This window comes from Phragmites australis, chromosome 24, assembly GCF_958298935.1.
Source record: "Phragmites australis chromosome 24, lpPhrAust1.1, whole genome shotgun sequence".
In the NCBI taxonomy this organism is placed as follows: domain Eukaryota; kingdom Viridiplantae; phylum Streptophyta; class Magnoliopsida; order Poales; family Poaceae; genus Phragmites; species Phragmites australis.
Window position 1 is genome coordinate 2,803,870 of NC_084944.1, and position 14,452 is coordinate 2,818,321.

Genomic DNA, 14,452 nt, shown 5'->3' on the forward strand with positions numbered 1-14,452 from the left:
GCACTGAATCAAGTCTTGCCGAAGAATTGAGGCCCCGCACATTCCATACCAGAATATTAGACGGATTCATTGGTACCAAATGAAAGAGCGACCACATGTTATAGAAAGTCAATAATTCAGAGCCGACTCAACCCCAACAAGATCATGAGGGGGAGTCCATCCGAAGAGGGCTGCCAAAGCCTGAACATGGGATACAGATAAAGGCTGTCCAAAAAACTTGGCATAGTCCTCTAAGCTCTGCTGGCTGAGAGTCTCTCGCTCGCCCAAAATGTCAAGCGATCGCATAACCCGTTTCTTTAGCTGATAAGGGTCTGGCGCAGCTGGTGAATCCACCCCAACGCCAGCTATCCGTCTACTGCGCCGAAGAGTGGCAGCAGGAGGAAGAGATTTCTGTCTTCTCTTGGAAGCACACGGGGTCAGAAGAAGACTGCCGGTTTTCTTGGAAATTCTGTTGATGAAACAGGCGCGTGCTTGCTGTGGAGATGTGGTCTGCAGGGGCAAAGCGGGCGGGGTGGCCAAACACGCCGGATTGTGACGCAAAAGGCGCCGAAAATAGACTTTGGGATTAGCCGCTTTATGAAAATAGACTTTCGAAATATTCTGATTTGCATTTATTGTTTTGTTACAACACGAATACATATTACTAGGAATTTAAGTGCATTGTTCAAAATTTCACGTTCATCAATTATATTTTGATTTTTTTGTGAGATGTATTTGGATTTCTTAACAGTTCTTTCTCTATATGTATTATTGATGATTAACAAAGGGTGAATTAAAGTCTATATGATAGTCTATTTATTTGTTTGCAGGATGGCCATCTTCTTCGGAATTCTCCTTCTGAATTAATGAATGAACTTGTATCCAAGCATGTCGTTGGTAATTGTACAGATTCTTATCTGTGGACCGTGTCATCTATGCTGTCAGTAAGTATTTTTCCTATATAAGAATTCTTTTTTCTACTCATGTGTAGTTACTCCCACGTGTGTATCTCACAACGTAGGGTGTATCTTGTCTAACTATTGGCTCCTTTGCAATCTGTTCATGTTGTTCATTTTGGAGTATCTTAGAATGAGTATGTGAACATGCTCAAAGTGATAAAGGAGTATGTCAACTTCGTTTAGGTGGTGTGTCAAAGATGGGAGTAACTGCACATGGGAGTATAGTGTATTTTTCGCATGTCAATATAATGCCTATTGATTGTTTAATTTTCCGGTTTTTCAAGCGTAAATTATCTTCAGTGTATTGGAAGAGAGAAAATGAGCAAATGTTCAAGTTTCTTCATAAGCTCATCATGTTTAAACCTTATATTAAGGTATGCATACTATCCCTTATCTTTAAAGTGAGTTAATATGCTGCAATACGTACCAGCAACACTATAATATGTATGTATCAGGATGCTCCACAGTATTCTGGTTATGAACCTTATGATGAGAGTGTGCAAGAACTTCTCGAGAACGATTCAGAGGAGTGGCCTATGCTTGCTGGATATAATAGGAAGTCTGCACTTGGGGTGGGCATTTTACTATAAGTTAACACTCAAATGCAGACTATTCGATGATTAGTCTAACTACTCTCCTTTGCAGTTATTTTGTAGAATATTAGAATTATGGGAGCCTCAGTTCCATCCTCTGATACGTGAGGTAACTTATGAAAAATTTAGGTGTTTGAGTTCTTTTCTATTTCCTGAGTTTCTCAAATTAAATGTGATTTCATTAATCAGGGTCACAAGGATGTGCTAATTGAAATAGCTTCTCAATTAACTTTTGGGGAATATATTGATTTCTTGCAGGTATGCTCTATATTTGTGTTTTCATGTTCATGGAAAACTCAATTAAAAATTAATTATTCCTCTTTGCAGCCATTCCAACCTGACTCAGCAGATTTTCTGTTGCATTTGCAACCTTATGTGCAGAATTATATTGATGACAAAAACAAAAATTCTGGGGTATGCTATGCAATCATATTAATATTTAATGTCGCCCCCAATAAAAAGAACGATTTTTTTGTATGTCAAGCATATTTATTCTACCTATGTTTATGATATTTCTGCTTTCATCACAAACTAATAATATTTTCTTTGGCTTTATGCTTATATGCTATATATTTTTTGTGGATCGATACTGTCTTTCTAATAGTTCTATAGTTCACATGCGATGTAATTTTTCGGTTTCTGTTGCCGCCTTCTTTCGATCGCATTAAGAGTTAAGACAACTCTAGCAGCAACTTCAGTGTTTCAAATTAGATATATGATGCTAGAATAGATGACATAAATAAATAAGTAAAGGGTAGAGAACCTAAGTTACATCCAAAAACAGCAGTCATGCACTCCGCCTTTTCCTGGCTAAGATTCAGAGGAATGAGACAAGACTTTGAGAAATTAACTTTTAGCCTAGCTGACTGAGTGAAAGATTCCAGGATTCTTTTAAGACAAAATAACTCCATTTGGGAGGCATTCAAGAATAAAATTGTGTCATTTGCATATTGAATAATAGGAAAATCATTTGTGTCCACAACAGGAATTGGGAGGCTGAAAAGACCTTTCTCATGAGCCTTGTTAATAATGCATTGAAGTAGCTCAGCAGCTAGAACAAACAGAAGAGACGATAGAGGATCACCCTATCTTACTCCCCTTTTACATTGGAAGAATTTATCAGGAACACTATTAAGGAATGGCTGAAGTAACAGAGTCAAGAATTCTTTGAGTCCAATCCCACCATTTGTCATTGAAGCCAAGTTGATGAAGCACATTCAAAATAGTGCAATGCTCAAAAGTGTCAAAAGCTTTTTCAAAGTCCAATTTAAGGACCACAATCTCTCTCTTTGAATGTTGACACTGATATATATACTCAAAAGCCCATGCTAAATAATCTTGAATTGTTTTATTTTTTTATAAAACCATATTAATTTTGATGGATGATTGGGATAATCACTGACTGAAGCCTATTAGCCATTAGCTTGGTGAGCAGTTTCAAAACACAGTTCATTAAGGAGATAGGCCTGAAATCATTTACCCTGACTGGATTATTATTTTTTGGAACGAGAGTAATAAAGGAACTGTTGATGGCCTGCAATCTGAGATTGCCATTGAAGAAATCATTGCATAGAGTATAGAAGTTCTCTTTGATGATGCTCTAGCAGCTCTTAAGGAAAAGACCATTGAACCCGTTAGGTCCAGGAGACTTGTCATTGGGCATTTGATAAATAACTCTTATCAATTTTATTCTTACTAAAGGGTTCAGATAGATGCTCTAAGTTCTCATGTTTTATCATAAGATCATCCAGATTGAAATGCATCAAAGGGCTGGAGGATGTTCCCATTCTAGCTCTGTAGGTTTAAAAAAGAATTGCTGCTTTTTACAAATGGTCAGTCACTATTCTCCCATCATGAGATTCTAAACTTGTGATTGTATGTCTGAATCTTTCAGTAGCAGCAGCATGAAATTTTTTTGTACTTCCATCCCCAAATTTGGTCCATCTGATAGTATATCTTTTCCTCCAATATTGTTTCTTGTATTGCAGTAATTTGATGATATGCTTTTTAAGAATCACTCTGAAGTTTCCTTCCTAAATAAAAGAAGCCTTTGCTCTTCAAGCTTATCCAAAATTTTCAGAATAGAATTGCAATCTTTTATCAAATTATTAAGTTTAGATATTCCTTTGCTCCACCTTTTCAAGGCTTTTCTCAAAAGCTTGAATTTTGCTGAAATTCTAGTAGCATTGTTACTTGCTCTCACCTCAGAATTCCAAATACTTTCCACAATCACAAAGAAGCCTTGGTGGTCAATCCAAAAGTTCTCGAATCTAAAAATTGAAGCTTTGGGGATGGAAGTTCCTATTTGAACCATACAAGGGATGTGATCAGACAAAGGCTTGGCTAGAGGTAGAAGCAGAGTGTTTGGAAAGTCAGAAGACTAATTAATCAAGGTGAAGCACCAATCTAACTGTTATAGTAGAGGGTTATCTTGCATATTACTCCAAGTGTATTTTCTCCCTTTGAGAGGAACTTTGATCAAACCCAAGTTGCTAATAATATCATTGAAAACGAAGATATCATTTAGGTTTCCACCATCTCTATTTCTATACGTTGTAGCTCTAGAGAAATTGAAGTCCCCAATAAACATCTAATTTTGGGGATAATCAGTATTAATGTTGTTCATCCAAGTTACAAAATCATCTCTTTTTGACTCTTGACAGGGCCCGTAAACTGAAGTAAGAGTCCAAGTAGAGCCATTGTGTTTTGAGGTGAAATTAATTGTGATGGCAAATATTGAGATCTTCATTGCCTCACCAGAAAAGATTGAATTGTTCCAACCCATTAGAATACCACCTGAGGCTCCCCTAGAAGGAGAGAAGTCAAATTTGTCAAATTTTTTAGGGGCAAGAGTCTTGATGAAGGAATGATCAAAATGCTCTCTTTGTTTCCTGGATACAATAAATGGCACAAGCACTTTCCTCGATCTTAACTTGATGGCATTGCATTTATCTTCTGAATTGAGACCTCTAATGTTCCAATTTAGAATATTCCAGCTTCTCTTAGATTAATTATCCATGAAAACCTTCCAAAATGAGACATACCTTTAAATCTCCAGCAAAGCAGGAGATCATGAAAAGTTGGATACCACCTTTTTAGAAGCTGAATATATTTCTGAGAAGTTTTTTAAAACCACAGGCCACATAAATAAAGCATCCCAGATGAAGGATGTAGAGTTGGGCAATTGCCTCACTGCCTTTGGGCGTGGGCTGCTTTCCAATAAATAGCCGAATGGCATTAATACAAAGATTACATTCCTCAATAGAGGAGCTAAACTAGGCAAGCAATAATAATAGAAGGAAAGCCTATACTAGGTAAGAGTAAAATAGGAAAGACTATTATACACAATATCTCTAATACCCGCCCACAGTTGCAGCGGGAGGAGAACAGACGCAAAGACTGGTCCGGAACTCCTGGAACAATTGGATCGGAAGACCCTTGGTCATGATATCGGCGAATTGATGAGAGGAAGGCACGTGCAGGATGCGAACTTCGCCGATAGATACCTTCTCCCGGACGAAATGAATGTCGATCTCGATGTGCTTCGTCCGTCGGTGTTGTACTGGATTGGTGGACATGTAGATGGCACTGACGTTGTCACAGTACACCACTGTGGCCGAAGCTAGAGGAACATGGAGTTCCTGAAGAAGCTGCCGGAGCAAATAACACTCGGCCACGGCATGGGCAACCGCGCGATACTCAGCTTCTGCGCTCGAGCGAGACACTGTGGTCTGGCGTTTGGAGGACCAAGACACAATGTTGTCGCCGAGGAAGACAGTAGTCTGAGGTAGAGCGCCAGGAGTCTGGGCAGCCGGCCCAGTCAGAGTCAGAGTAGGCGGTGATGGACGTCACCGATGATGTGCCGATGTGCAAGCCAGCGTCGAGAGTACCTTTGACGTATCTCAGGATGCGCTTGATCAGCGCGAGGTGTGGTTCCCGTGGATCGTGCATGAAGAGACACACCTGCTGAACAGCGTATGCCAAGTCCGGACGAGTGAGCGTCAGGTACTGTAAGGCACCTGCAAGGCTCCGATATTCGGATGAGTCGGCAACAGGGGCACCGTCCAAGCCAAAGAGCTTAGCATTAGTGTCCACCGGCGTGGAGGTGGGGTGGTACTCAGCCATGCCCGCGCGACGGAGAAGGTCGATGGCGTACTGTCTCTGAGACAGGAACAAGCCGTCGGAGGAGCGCGTGACGGAGATGCCGAGGAAGAAGTGTAGCTCACCGAGGTCCGTCATGGCAAACTCCGAGCGAAGCTGGCTGGTAAGGCGCTGTAGTAATGATGTAGAGGAAGCGGTGAAGACGATGTCGTCGACGTACAGCAGCAGATAGGCCATGTCGGTCCCCTGGTGGAGGACAAACAGGGACGTGTCAGAGGAGGACGCGACGAAGCCCACCTGACGAATGTAGCTGGCGAACCGTTGCTACCACGCCCGAGGTGCCTGCTTCAAGCCATAGAGGGACTTCTGAAGAAGGCACACATGATCAGGATGAGCAGGATCCACGAATCCGGAGGGTTGCTGGCAATACACCGTCTCGTCGAGGGTGCCGTGAAGGAAGGCATTCTTGTCGTCAAGTTGATGAATTGGCAAAGAGCGTGACGTTGCGATGGAGAGGACGGTGCGGATGGTCGCCGGCTTGACCACGGGACTGAAGGTCTCGGCGTAGTCAATGCCATGCTGTTGGGAGAAACCCCGAACAACCCAGCGTGCCTTGTATCGAGCCAGACGACCGTCGGAGTGGAACTTGTTCCTGAAGATCCACTTGCCAGAGACGATGTTGGCGTCATGTGGACGAGGGACGAGGCGCCAGGTACGGTTGTCCATAAGGGCCTTGTACTCGTCGTCCATTGCCGCGCGCCAATTGGGATCGGCGAGGGCGCTGCGGTAGTTGGTCGGGACGACAGAGGTAGGCGCGTCCTGAGCCATCAAGGAGATGAACTGCACGGAGGGATCCCTGGCTGCACGGGAACGTGTCACCATCTGATGAGATGCAGAGGCTGAAATCGGAGAGGCCGGTGCCGGGTCTGGGGAGACCGATTGGACCGGCGCAGGGGCCAACTGGGCAGGCGGCCGCACAGGGCCTGGAGGAGCCGGCTGGAGAGCCGGTGCTGGTGCGGGCGGCCGCTGCACAACCGGTGGGAGGCCCGGCGCTGGTGCGACCGACTGCTGAGTGGCAGTCGACGAAGCAGGCGGTCGTCGGGTGTAGAACAGGCGAACCGGCGGGCGTGCTGGTGCAGTAGCGGGCGGGGGCTGCACAGCCGGTGGGGGAGACGGTGTTGATGCGGCCGGCTGTACATCCGGCAGGGAGGCTGGATGTGGTCGCCGCGCGTAGACCACGGACACAGGTGGCGAATCCGGCACATCAGAGAGGATGCCGGAGGAGGCGGAGGTTCGTGGCAGCGATCGCTCAACACCCGAGGGTGGAGCAGTCGTCGGAGAGACCTGCAAGGGTGCCATGGCAGTAGTGCAAGGCACCGGCATGGCAGGATCATCGACTAGGAAGTCCAAGTCGGTGTTAGTGGTAGGAGATGATACAGATAGGCTACTATTGCTAGCAAACGGAAAAATGCTCTCATCAAACACAACATGGCGAGATGTGATCACCCGGTTTGTGGCAATGTCAAGGCAGCGGTATCCTTTATGTTGAGGAGGATAACCGAGGAAAACACAAGCCGCAGACCGAGGAACAAGTTTGTTAGCAGCAGTAGCGGATAAGTTTGGAAAGCAAAGGCAACCAAAAACCCGAAGATGACTGTATTGTGGTGGCTTTTCGTGAAGGAGAGTGTAAGGTATGGCACTGTTGGTGGAGGAGGAGGGGCATCGGTTGCGGAGATAAGTGGCGGTGGCTAGGGCTTCAGCCCAAAACCTAGGCGGCATATGGGCATGAAGGAGGAGCGTGCGAACAGCATTGTTGAGAGTGCGGAGCATCCGCTCGGCTTTGCCATTTTGTGGGGATGTGTGAGGGCAAGAGAGACGCAAGATGATGCCGCGGGAAGTGAAGAATGATGTGTTGGCGTGGTTGACAAATTCGCGGCCGTTGTCAGCTTGAACAGCCTTTAGGTGGAGGCCGAACTGAGTGCTGGCGAGAGCAGCGAGGTTGACTATGTGTTGGTGAACGTCGGACTTCTTTTTGAGCGGAAAGGTCTAGCAAAAATGAGAGAAGTCATCAACAATGACCAAGTAGTATAGCGAACCAGATATGCTAGCCACAGGAGAGGTCCACACATCACAATGGACAAGCTCAAAAGGTGCAAGAGTACGTGAACTAGATGTAGCAAAAGGTAGACGCGCGTGTTTGCGTAGTTGACAGGATTGGCATAGCGAGCGATCTATATTATTAGATGCAATGAGCAAATTTTTATTCAAGCTAGCAAGAGAAGCAACCCCCGGATGACCAAGACGCTGGTGCCATAGCTGGGAGGAGGTGGCGAGGTGGGCGCTGGCAGTGGCAGGAGGATCGACAGCAGGGATGGTGTAGAGGTCGCCCGCACTATTGCAGCGCAGCATCACTCGTTGTGTCTGGAGATCCTTAACAGAAAAACCGAAAGCGTCAAACTCGAGAGAGCAATTATTGTCACGAGTGAACTTTCGAACAGATAGAAGGTTGCGAACTAAATGGGGGACAACAAGAACATCGCGAAGAGAAAAATTTGTGGTAGGTGTGTGAAGGAGGGTGTGGCCGCTAGAGGTGATGGATAGACGAGAACCGTTGCCAACAGTGACAGCCGTGTTAGGTGGGGGAAGAGAGGTGAGGAGAATACCGCCGTCGGACGCCATGTGGGAGGTGGCGCCGCTGTCGACAACCCAGCCGTCGTGTCCCTGAAAGCGAGCTGGTTCAGGGCGATGATGAGCCCTTGTTGGTCCCATGTTGGTGCAGGGGAGGGCTGAGGAGGCGCAAAGGCGGTGTGCGCCTGTGGAGAAGCGCCGAGGAGACCCGGGGCCAGCGACGGGCGCCACTGGCCGCCATGAGAGGGCCACTGACTGCCGGCACTAGAGGCGGTCCATGGATTGAAGCAGAATCACAGGCCGGCCGGTGGAGTGGTGCGAACGCCCGGGTGAGCACCATTGCCGCCGCTGTTCTTGCCGCGGCGGTTACGGCCGCCGCGACGGCCATTGCCGTTGTTGAAGCCAGAGGAGGCGGCAGGAGCAGGCGTCGGGGTGGAGCGGCAGCCGGACTGGCGGCAGGAAGAGCCACCGGCGACCAAGGCCTTCTCGTTGGTGATCTTCGTCTCGTTGGCGAGACGAGTCTCCTTGAGAACGAGCATAGAGCGCGCCCGGGCGAAGGAGGGGAACGACGTCGAGTTGGTGATGTCGTCGGCGGTGTTGGAGTAGCGGGGGTTGAGGCCGCGCAGCAAGTTGAGGACGAGCTGCGAGTCGGAGACGGGGTGGCCGACGTCGCGGAGGGCATCGGCCAAGGTCTTGACGCGTTGGCTGTAATCAGCGATGGATTGATCGCCCTGAAGAAGGGAATGGAACTGGTTGCTGAGGAAGACGGCACGTGACTCCTTGTTGTCGCGGAAGAGAGCTTCGATCGCAACCCAAAGGTCGCGAGCCGTCTCATCGTCGGCCATCGTGGTGTCCAGGATGTCGTCGGCGACGGAGCCGTACAACCAGCTTAGGACAGCGGAGTCTGCGAGGATCCAAGCTGGATCGTCTGGGTGCGCGACATCAGACCCGTCGATGTGGGAGAGAAGGCCGAACTTCGTGCACATGGTCCGGAAGAATTTGGACCAGCGAGAGTAATTCGGCGTCTTCATGTCGAGGGTCGTCGGCACGTGAGACTTGACGACGATGGTGCAGTATGGGTTGAGGACGACCGGTGGTGCAACATGCGCATCGGTGGCACTGTTGTCGGAGGCCGAGGCCGCGGCGGTTGCTGTAGCAGCGGTGGCGGCTGCAGCCGCATCGGTTGCGGCGTCCGTGAGGGTGGTTGGTGGCGCCGACGGCAGCCGCAGCTCTGATACCATGTAGAGTTGGGCAATTGCCTCACTGTCTTTGGGCGTGGGCTGCTTCCAAAATAAATAGCCGAATGGTATTAATACAAAGATTACATTCCTCAATAGAGGAGCTAAACTAGGCAGGCAATAATAATAGAAGGAAAGCCTATACTAGGTAAGAGTAAAATAAGAAAGGCTATTATACACAATATCTCTAATAAAGGAGACCAATACAAAGGGAGCAAAAAGGGAACCCACTTAAAGCAGAGTCATAAACGTTCAGGTCATACAGAAGATAAGTGTTCCTAGTCCAACCAAAGGTGATAGAGGGCCACATACCGGATACCAAAAGTAGCCAAACAACACATTCCCAAAAAAGTTTTTTCCCCTCACAATCGCAGATGGAGTGATAAATATAGCAAAATACGACAGGGCATTCCCTGGTGAACACAAGAGATCTAATATAATTATCCATGGCTAACTAAATCAGAAGGCTGAGTGTTGCTCCCTTCATTCCTGGCCATGCCATGGTCATTTCTTGTTCTTGGCTCCCCACTTGTAGCCTCCTCCATTCTTTCCAGGAGCAGCTCTGTAGTTTGCATCTTTCTAACGCCACCGACTGGATTTGCAAAATTGGGATTTTAGGATAAGTCAAACCCATTTTGCTATAATCATCAATCATTGCTAGTCCAGGAAATTCAACCGAAGAATTGAAACAATTTTGAAGAGAGTTACCAGCTAGAAGGCTTTTTTTGGGAATTCTTTTGACCTTTGTCCTACTTCTTGTGAATCTATTTTGAAAATCACTATCTGGACTAGCCTTATGTCCATTGAACATGTTCTAAAGCCTTTTGCTTCTCCTCATACTCTTGTCAGTTATAGGGGTAGCAGCTCTCTTTCTTGCTTTTGACTCACCACCTCTTTTTGTAGCTGCCTCTTCTTGAACATAATCTTCATTAGGTTCTGGAAAGATATGATCTTCAACTACAATTCCTTGTTCACCATTCTTCTTGTTCTTGAATTTTTTCCTGTAGAAAACTTTGGTGATGACTGGCTTGTCAGAATAGATGTCTTTGATTTCAAACTGTGACTGTGATGGTTCTGAGCTTTCTATCCATGATAGGAAAAGAGGATTGTTGATTCTTGTACTTGCTTCGATGAAATCATCTTGGTTTACTGATTGGATCTTATTGGCTTCTGTCAAAGATTGGGTCATGAAGATTTCTTGAACCTCAGATGGAGCAGAGGGACCAATTATAGTACTGCTTTCATTGAGATTGATCTTAATGAGAGAAGCTGGGACTGAAAGTGTGAAAATGCTTCTTACATTGCTGTGTAACTGCTTCAAATAGCTTTCCATGGCTATCCTTAGATGATAAGCCGTGAAGCTAGCAATTGCGTCTATGTTAACATTCAGCTGGTTGCTTAAATTGTGAGGTTCAATTTGAAGGCAAGCATTCTCTTGTAAGGCATCCATCATCTGAGGGCTTTGCGTGATAGAAACTATCTGACTAGAAATCCCTTTCTGTATGCCCATGACCTTAATGCTTCTATCTATTCTAGAGGCTTGAACAAAAGGAGCAACCGATGAAGATGCTTGATTAACAGAGCTTGCTTCAGAAACTAACTGAGCCATAGCTTCAGGTTCTCCAGGAAGGATGGGACCTTCGAATGGGTGGGGATTGCCATTGTTGGTAGGAGGATCATCCTCATCCGGAGGAACCAAATCAGCCATTATAGTGTTGAAGATATAAATTGGAAAAGTCCAAGATTGACCATCCCCATCTAGCTCTCTACCAAGTTTGATGACCATGCTTCTAGGGATTTTTAGGGGATCATCAATGAACACTTTAACTAAGACCCGAGCCAAACTACGATCAGAGGAATGTCAGTGAAGCAGTTTACCAAAAGAAGCACAAACTTGCTGGATAAAATGCAGTTCTTTAAAGTCAAGAGGATACCCTAGAAACGTAATCCACCCTTTCCTGGTAAAAGTGGATTTTCTGTGGTTCTTAGCATCATCATGCTTGACAAAACTAAACACATGAGGACCTATCCAGTGAGGATTGCTAGCCAGGAGAGTATCTCTTTCACATAAATCTCGAAGCTTGAAAATGCCAATCCCATGAGGATGAGAACTGAAAAAGAGAACATGCTTTTGAAGTTCTACCTCAATGTAACGCCTGATGTCGTGCATCAATCCAAGAACTTGAGGTAGGGTGAGCTTCTCCTCAGATTTAGCAATCACCAGGTCTTCATGCCTTTTCACTGGGTTGCCAGCTATACTAACAAAGGTTCTGATCTTGCGATGCTGACCACCATCTTCAATGAGGAGACCCGGTGGGATGAAACACTCTGGATTAAATGGCGAAGTTCGCCATGATCAAGCTTGTGTGAGTAGAATTAGAGAGAAGATGAAGAGGTGAATATCGCTCTCTGTTAGAAGGCGGGGAGGTTGATGGAAAAGGTGAGGGAAGCGAAGCGTCCTTGTTACTGTGTTGTTACGAAGGGAATCCCTTTTGATGGGTATTAGGGTTGGGCCCATTCTCAAGAGCGATATTTGGCCTGGCTTTGGGAGCCCATTTGAACTTAAGGCTATATCACCGTTTGAAGCAAAAATAAGCTCTATGGCCATAGTTAAAACAAAATAAACATCTGAAACGACCTTTGCACTCCTAGCTAGTGTGACCCAAATGCAGACATTTCTGGCAGTGCAAAAAAGGATGTTGGGAGGAAGAGCTAACATAATTACCAGCACGCTTTGAAGGAATCGAAGCACCCGCCACCGGCACATTGGCACTCCCAAAATCAGAATGAATGCCCATATCACTTTTTAGCCTCTCAAAGACACAATTAACAGGAATTTGAACTGAGCTTTGACTGCTTTGACCAGCTTCAACAATTTGAGATGAATTTGATTCATGAGGAAATCCACCATGAGAGGAAAATGAGCGAGGATTCTCTGGAAGAGAAACATCAGCCTGAGCAAAGTCAGAGCAGCTTTTATCTTGATTGAAACCAAGAGAAAAACCCACAAAAGACCTTTGCTGGAAGTTAGAAATAGGACAAAAGAACTCTCCAATCTTGATCACATAATTTTGTTCAAGCGGAGAAGATTTTCTTAATGGAGAATCAAGAACTAGTCTATCCCTGAAAGAAACCCGTTTAACTTGCAATTTCTTCTTCTTCTTGCAGTGAGAGACTACTGTCCAGCTGTTCCTCTCCTCTTGTTCCCATCTTCTTTTTTTCAGAAAACCAATTATCTCCACCATCTCTCCAAAGATGAAAGTAGACATCAAAATGCTTAGAAATGAACCTCTTTAGAGCACAGACAAAGAAACCAACTTGTTTAGAAGCCACTGAAAAGCGGAAGTGCCGATCACTTTGAAAATTCACGCGAAAACCAACCGAAAAACCTCCCAAGCAAGCATACAAAGCAAGACTAATTGAGGCCTCATTGAGGCGAAATGTATAGCGACGAAAGACAGCGAGCAAGAGGAAAGAACCCTAAGGAGAAGAGGAAGAATGATGCATTGAAGACTGAAACTTACTCGGTACTTCAGCTTGAAAGATCAGTCCATGCGAGAAATCCCAATCACGAACAAGCCATGCAAGCTTTTTGTCTTCTTCAAGCTCAAGTAAACTTGTTGGAGGACCCACCATCTTTGCATGAGGGAGGCAAGGGAGCTTTTTATTTTCAAATTATCATGGCCTTGTTGTTAGTACCAATGTTTTAAAAGAGAAATTAATGGCCAAACTTCAATGTTAAGGACTGTGCCAAGTCAAACTGCACCTTATAAAAAATAATCTGAGTACTAGTTTATTGTTGCTCTTCATCTTTCACTTTGGCCACCTTATTTATCCTGAAAGTGTTGCTTCTCTCTTTCTCCCCAGTATGATAAAGCAAAAGAACAAGCAATATTACATCGGGAGTTTGATGTGCATTTGGCTTCAGGTGCATTAGATCCTTATGTCCGTCAGATTAGTTCTTCAAAGGTAAGAATGATGATATATACTTTTGTGCCTGCAAACGTAGCACTACGCATTTCTGCTCATCTGTTTGTTAATTGTCACACCTATGGTTTGCAGGGTGACTTTGCTAGGAACATTCTTGAGGATGATAATTTGTGTGATCAGTTTTCAGATCTGGATCATGATCTCCTTAAAATGTCACTTGAGGTTATATTTTCCTGGCAGAATTCCATGGCTGATACCGTTATTTATGAATTATTCCCCAAGCAAGTACTATCATGATAATTTATCCCTTATAAGTTTGTATCCTTTTACAGCGAAGAGCTAAACTTTTGAATGAGCAAGATCGACTATGCTTATATTTCAAATGTATGGAAATTGTCGTTGCAAATGAGCAGGTATGTGATCTATTTGTCCTGCTTGTCCTTGATGTTTGCGTGTTACTTCTGGTTTCTTTTCCTCAAGTTATTCGCTTTGTTAATTTCATGTATTTATCGTGCCAAAGCTCTTTCCTTCCATTTCTCGTAAAATGAGTATATATGTGTTCCGGCAATAGCGCATGAATATGTAGGATTAAAAACAGTTCACTTATTTGACCAAAATGGGTTATCCATGCAAGTACATGATTGCACTGCCACTTATATTAGACCCCAGATCCATTCCCACCTTTTTTTTAGAACAAAGATGTTATGGGCTGAAAATACTGTTCACCGACAGTACTGTAGCACAGTACGCACTGTAGCAACAGGTTAGAGATAAGATTTGTTAGTTTAGATTGTTAGGATCGGCTTCTATATAAAGGAGGACACAACACCAATTATAATCAAGCAAGAAGAATATATCTAGTTCCCAGCCCCCTTCTCTAATCTCTCTCGATATGCTGTCTCTCTAATCTATGATCTAATACATCCCCTAACAGCCAATGCCGCTCGCCTATCCTCCCGGCAGATGATTATTCTAACATTTGGTATCAGAGACGTCATGTTCCAAATCGAGCGAGGGTTCAATT

General features: G+C 45.0%; 1 protein-coding gene across 11 annotated transcripts in view; it reads left to right on the forward strand.

Moving 5' to 3' along the window:
• Positions 1-14,452, forward strand: part of LOC133907028 (protein HASTY 1-like) — a 35,302-nt gene that overhangs the window by 17,843 nt on the left and 3,007 nt on the right. For 7 of the 11 annotated variants that reach the window (XR_009907894.1, XR_009907893.1, XR_009907898.1 and 4 more), the window contains 9 exons: positions 810-923; positions 1,223-1,312; positions 1,394-1,510; positions 1,584-1,640; positions 1,721-1,789; positions 1,859-1,945; positions 13,366-13,467; positions 13,561-13,650; positions 13,761-13,841. Coding sequence is in view for 1 of the 11 variants with exons in the window: in XM_062349005.1 (XP_062204989.1) it covers positions 810-923; positions 1,223-1,312; positions 1,394-1,510; positions 1,584-1,640; positions 1,721-1,789; positions 1,859-1,945; positions 13,366-13,467; positions 13,561-13,650; positions 13,761-13,841 (807 nt within the window). In the remaining 10 variants the exon portion in view is untranslated. Of the gene's footprint in view, positions 1-809; positions 924-1,222; positions 1,313-1,393; positions 1,511-1,583; positions 1,641-1,720; positions 1,790-1,858; positions 1,946-3,739; positions 3,925-13,365; positions 13,468-13,557; positions 13,651-13,760; positions 13,842-14,452 lie in introns of those variants that run through there. The other 4 variants (XR_009907896.1, XR_009907902.1, XR_009907899.1 and 1 more) reach the window with 4 other exon arrangements.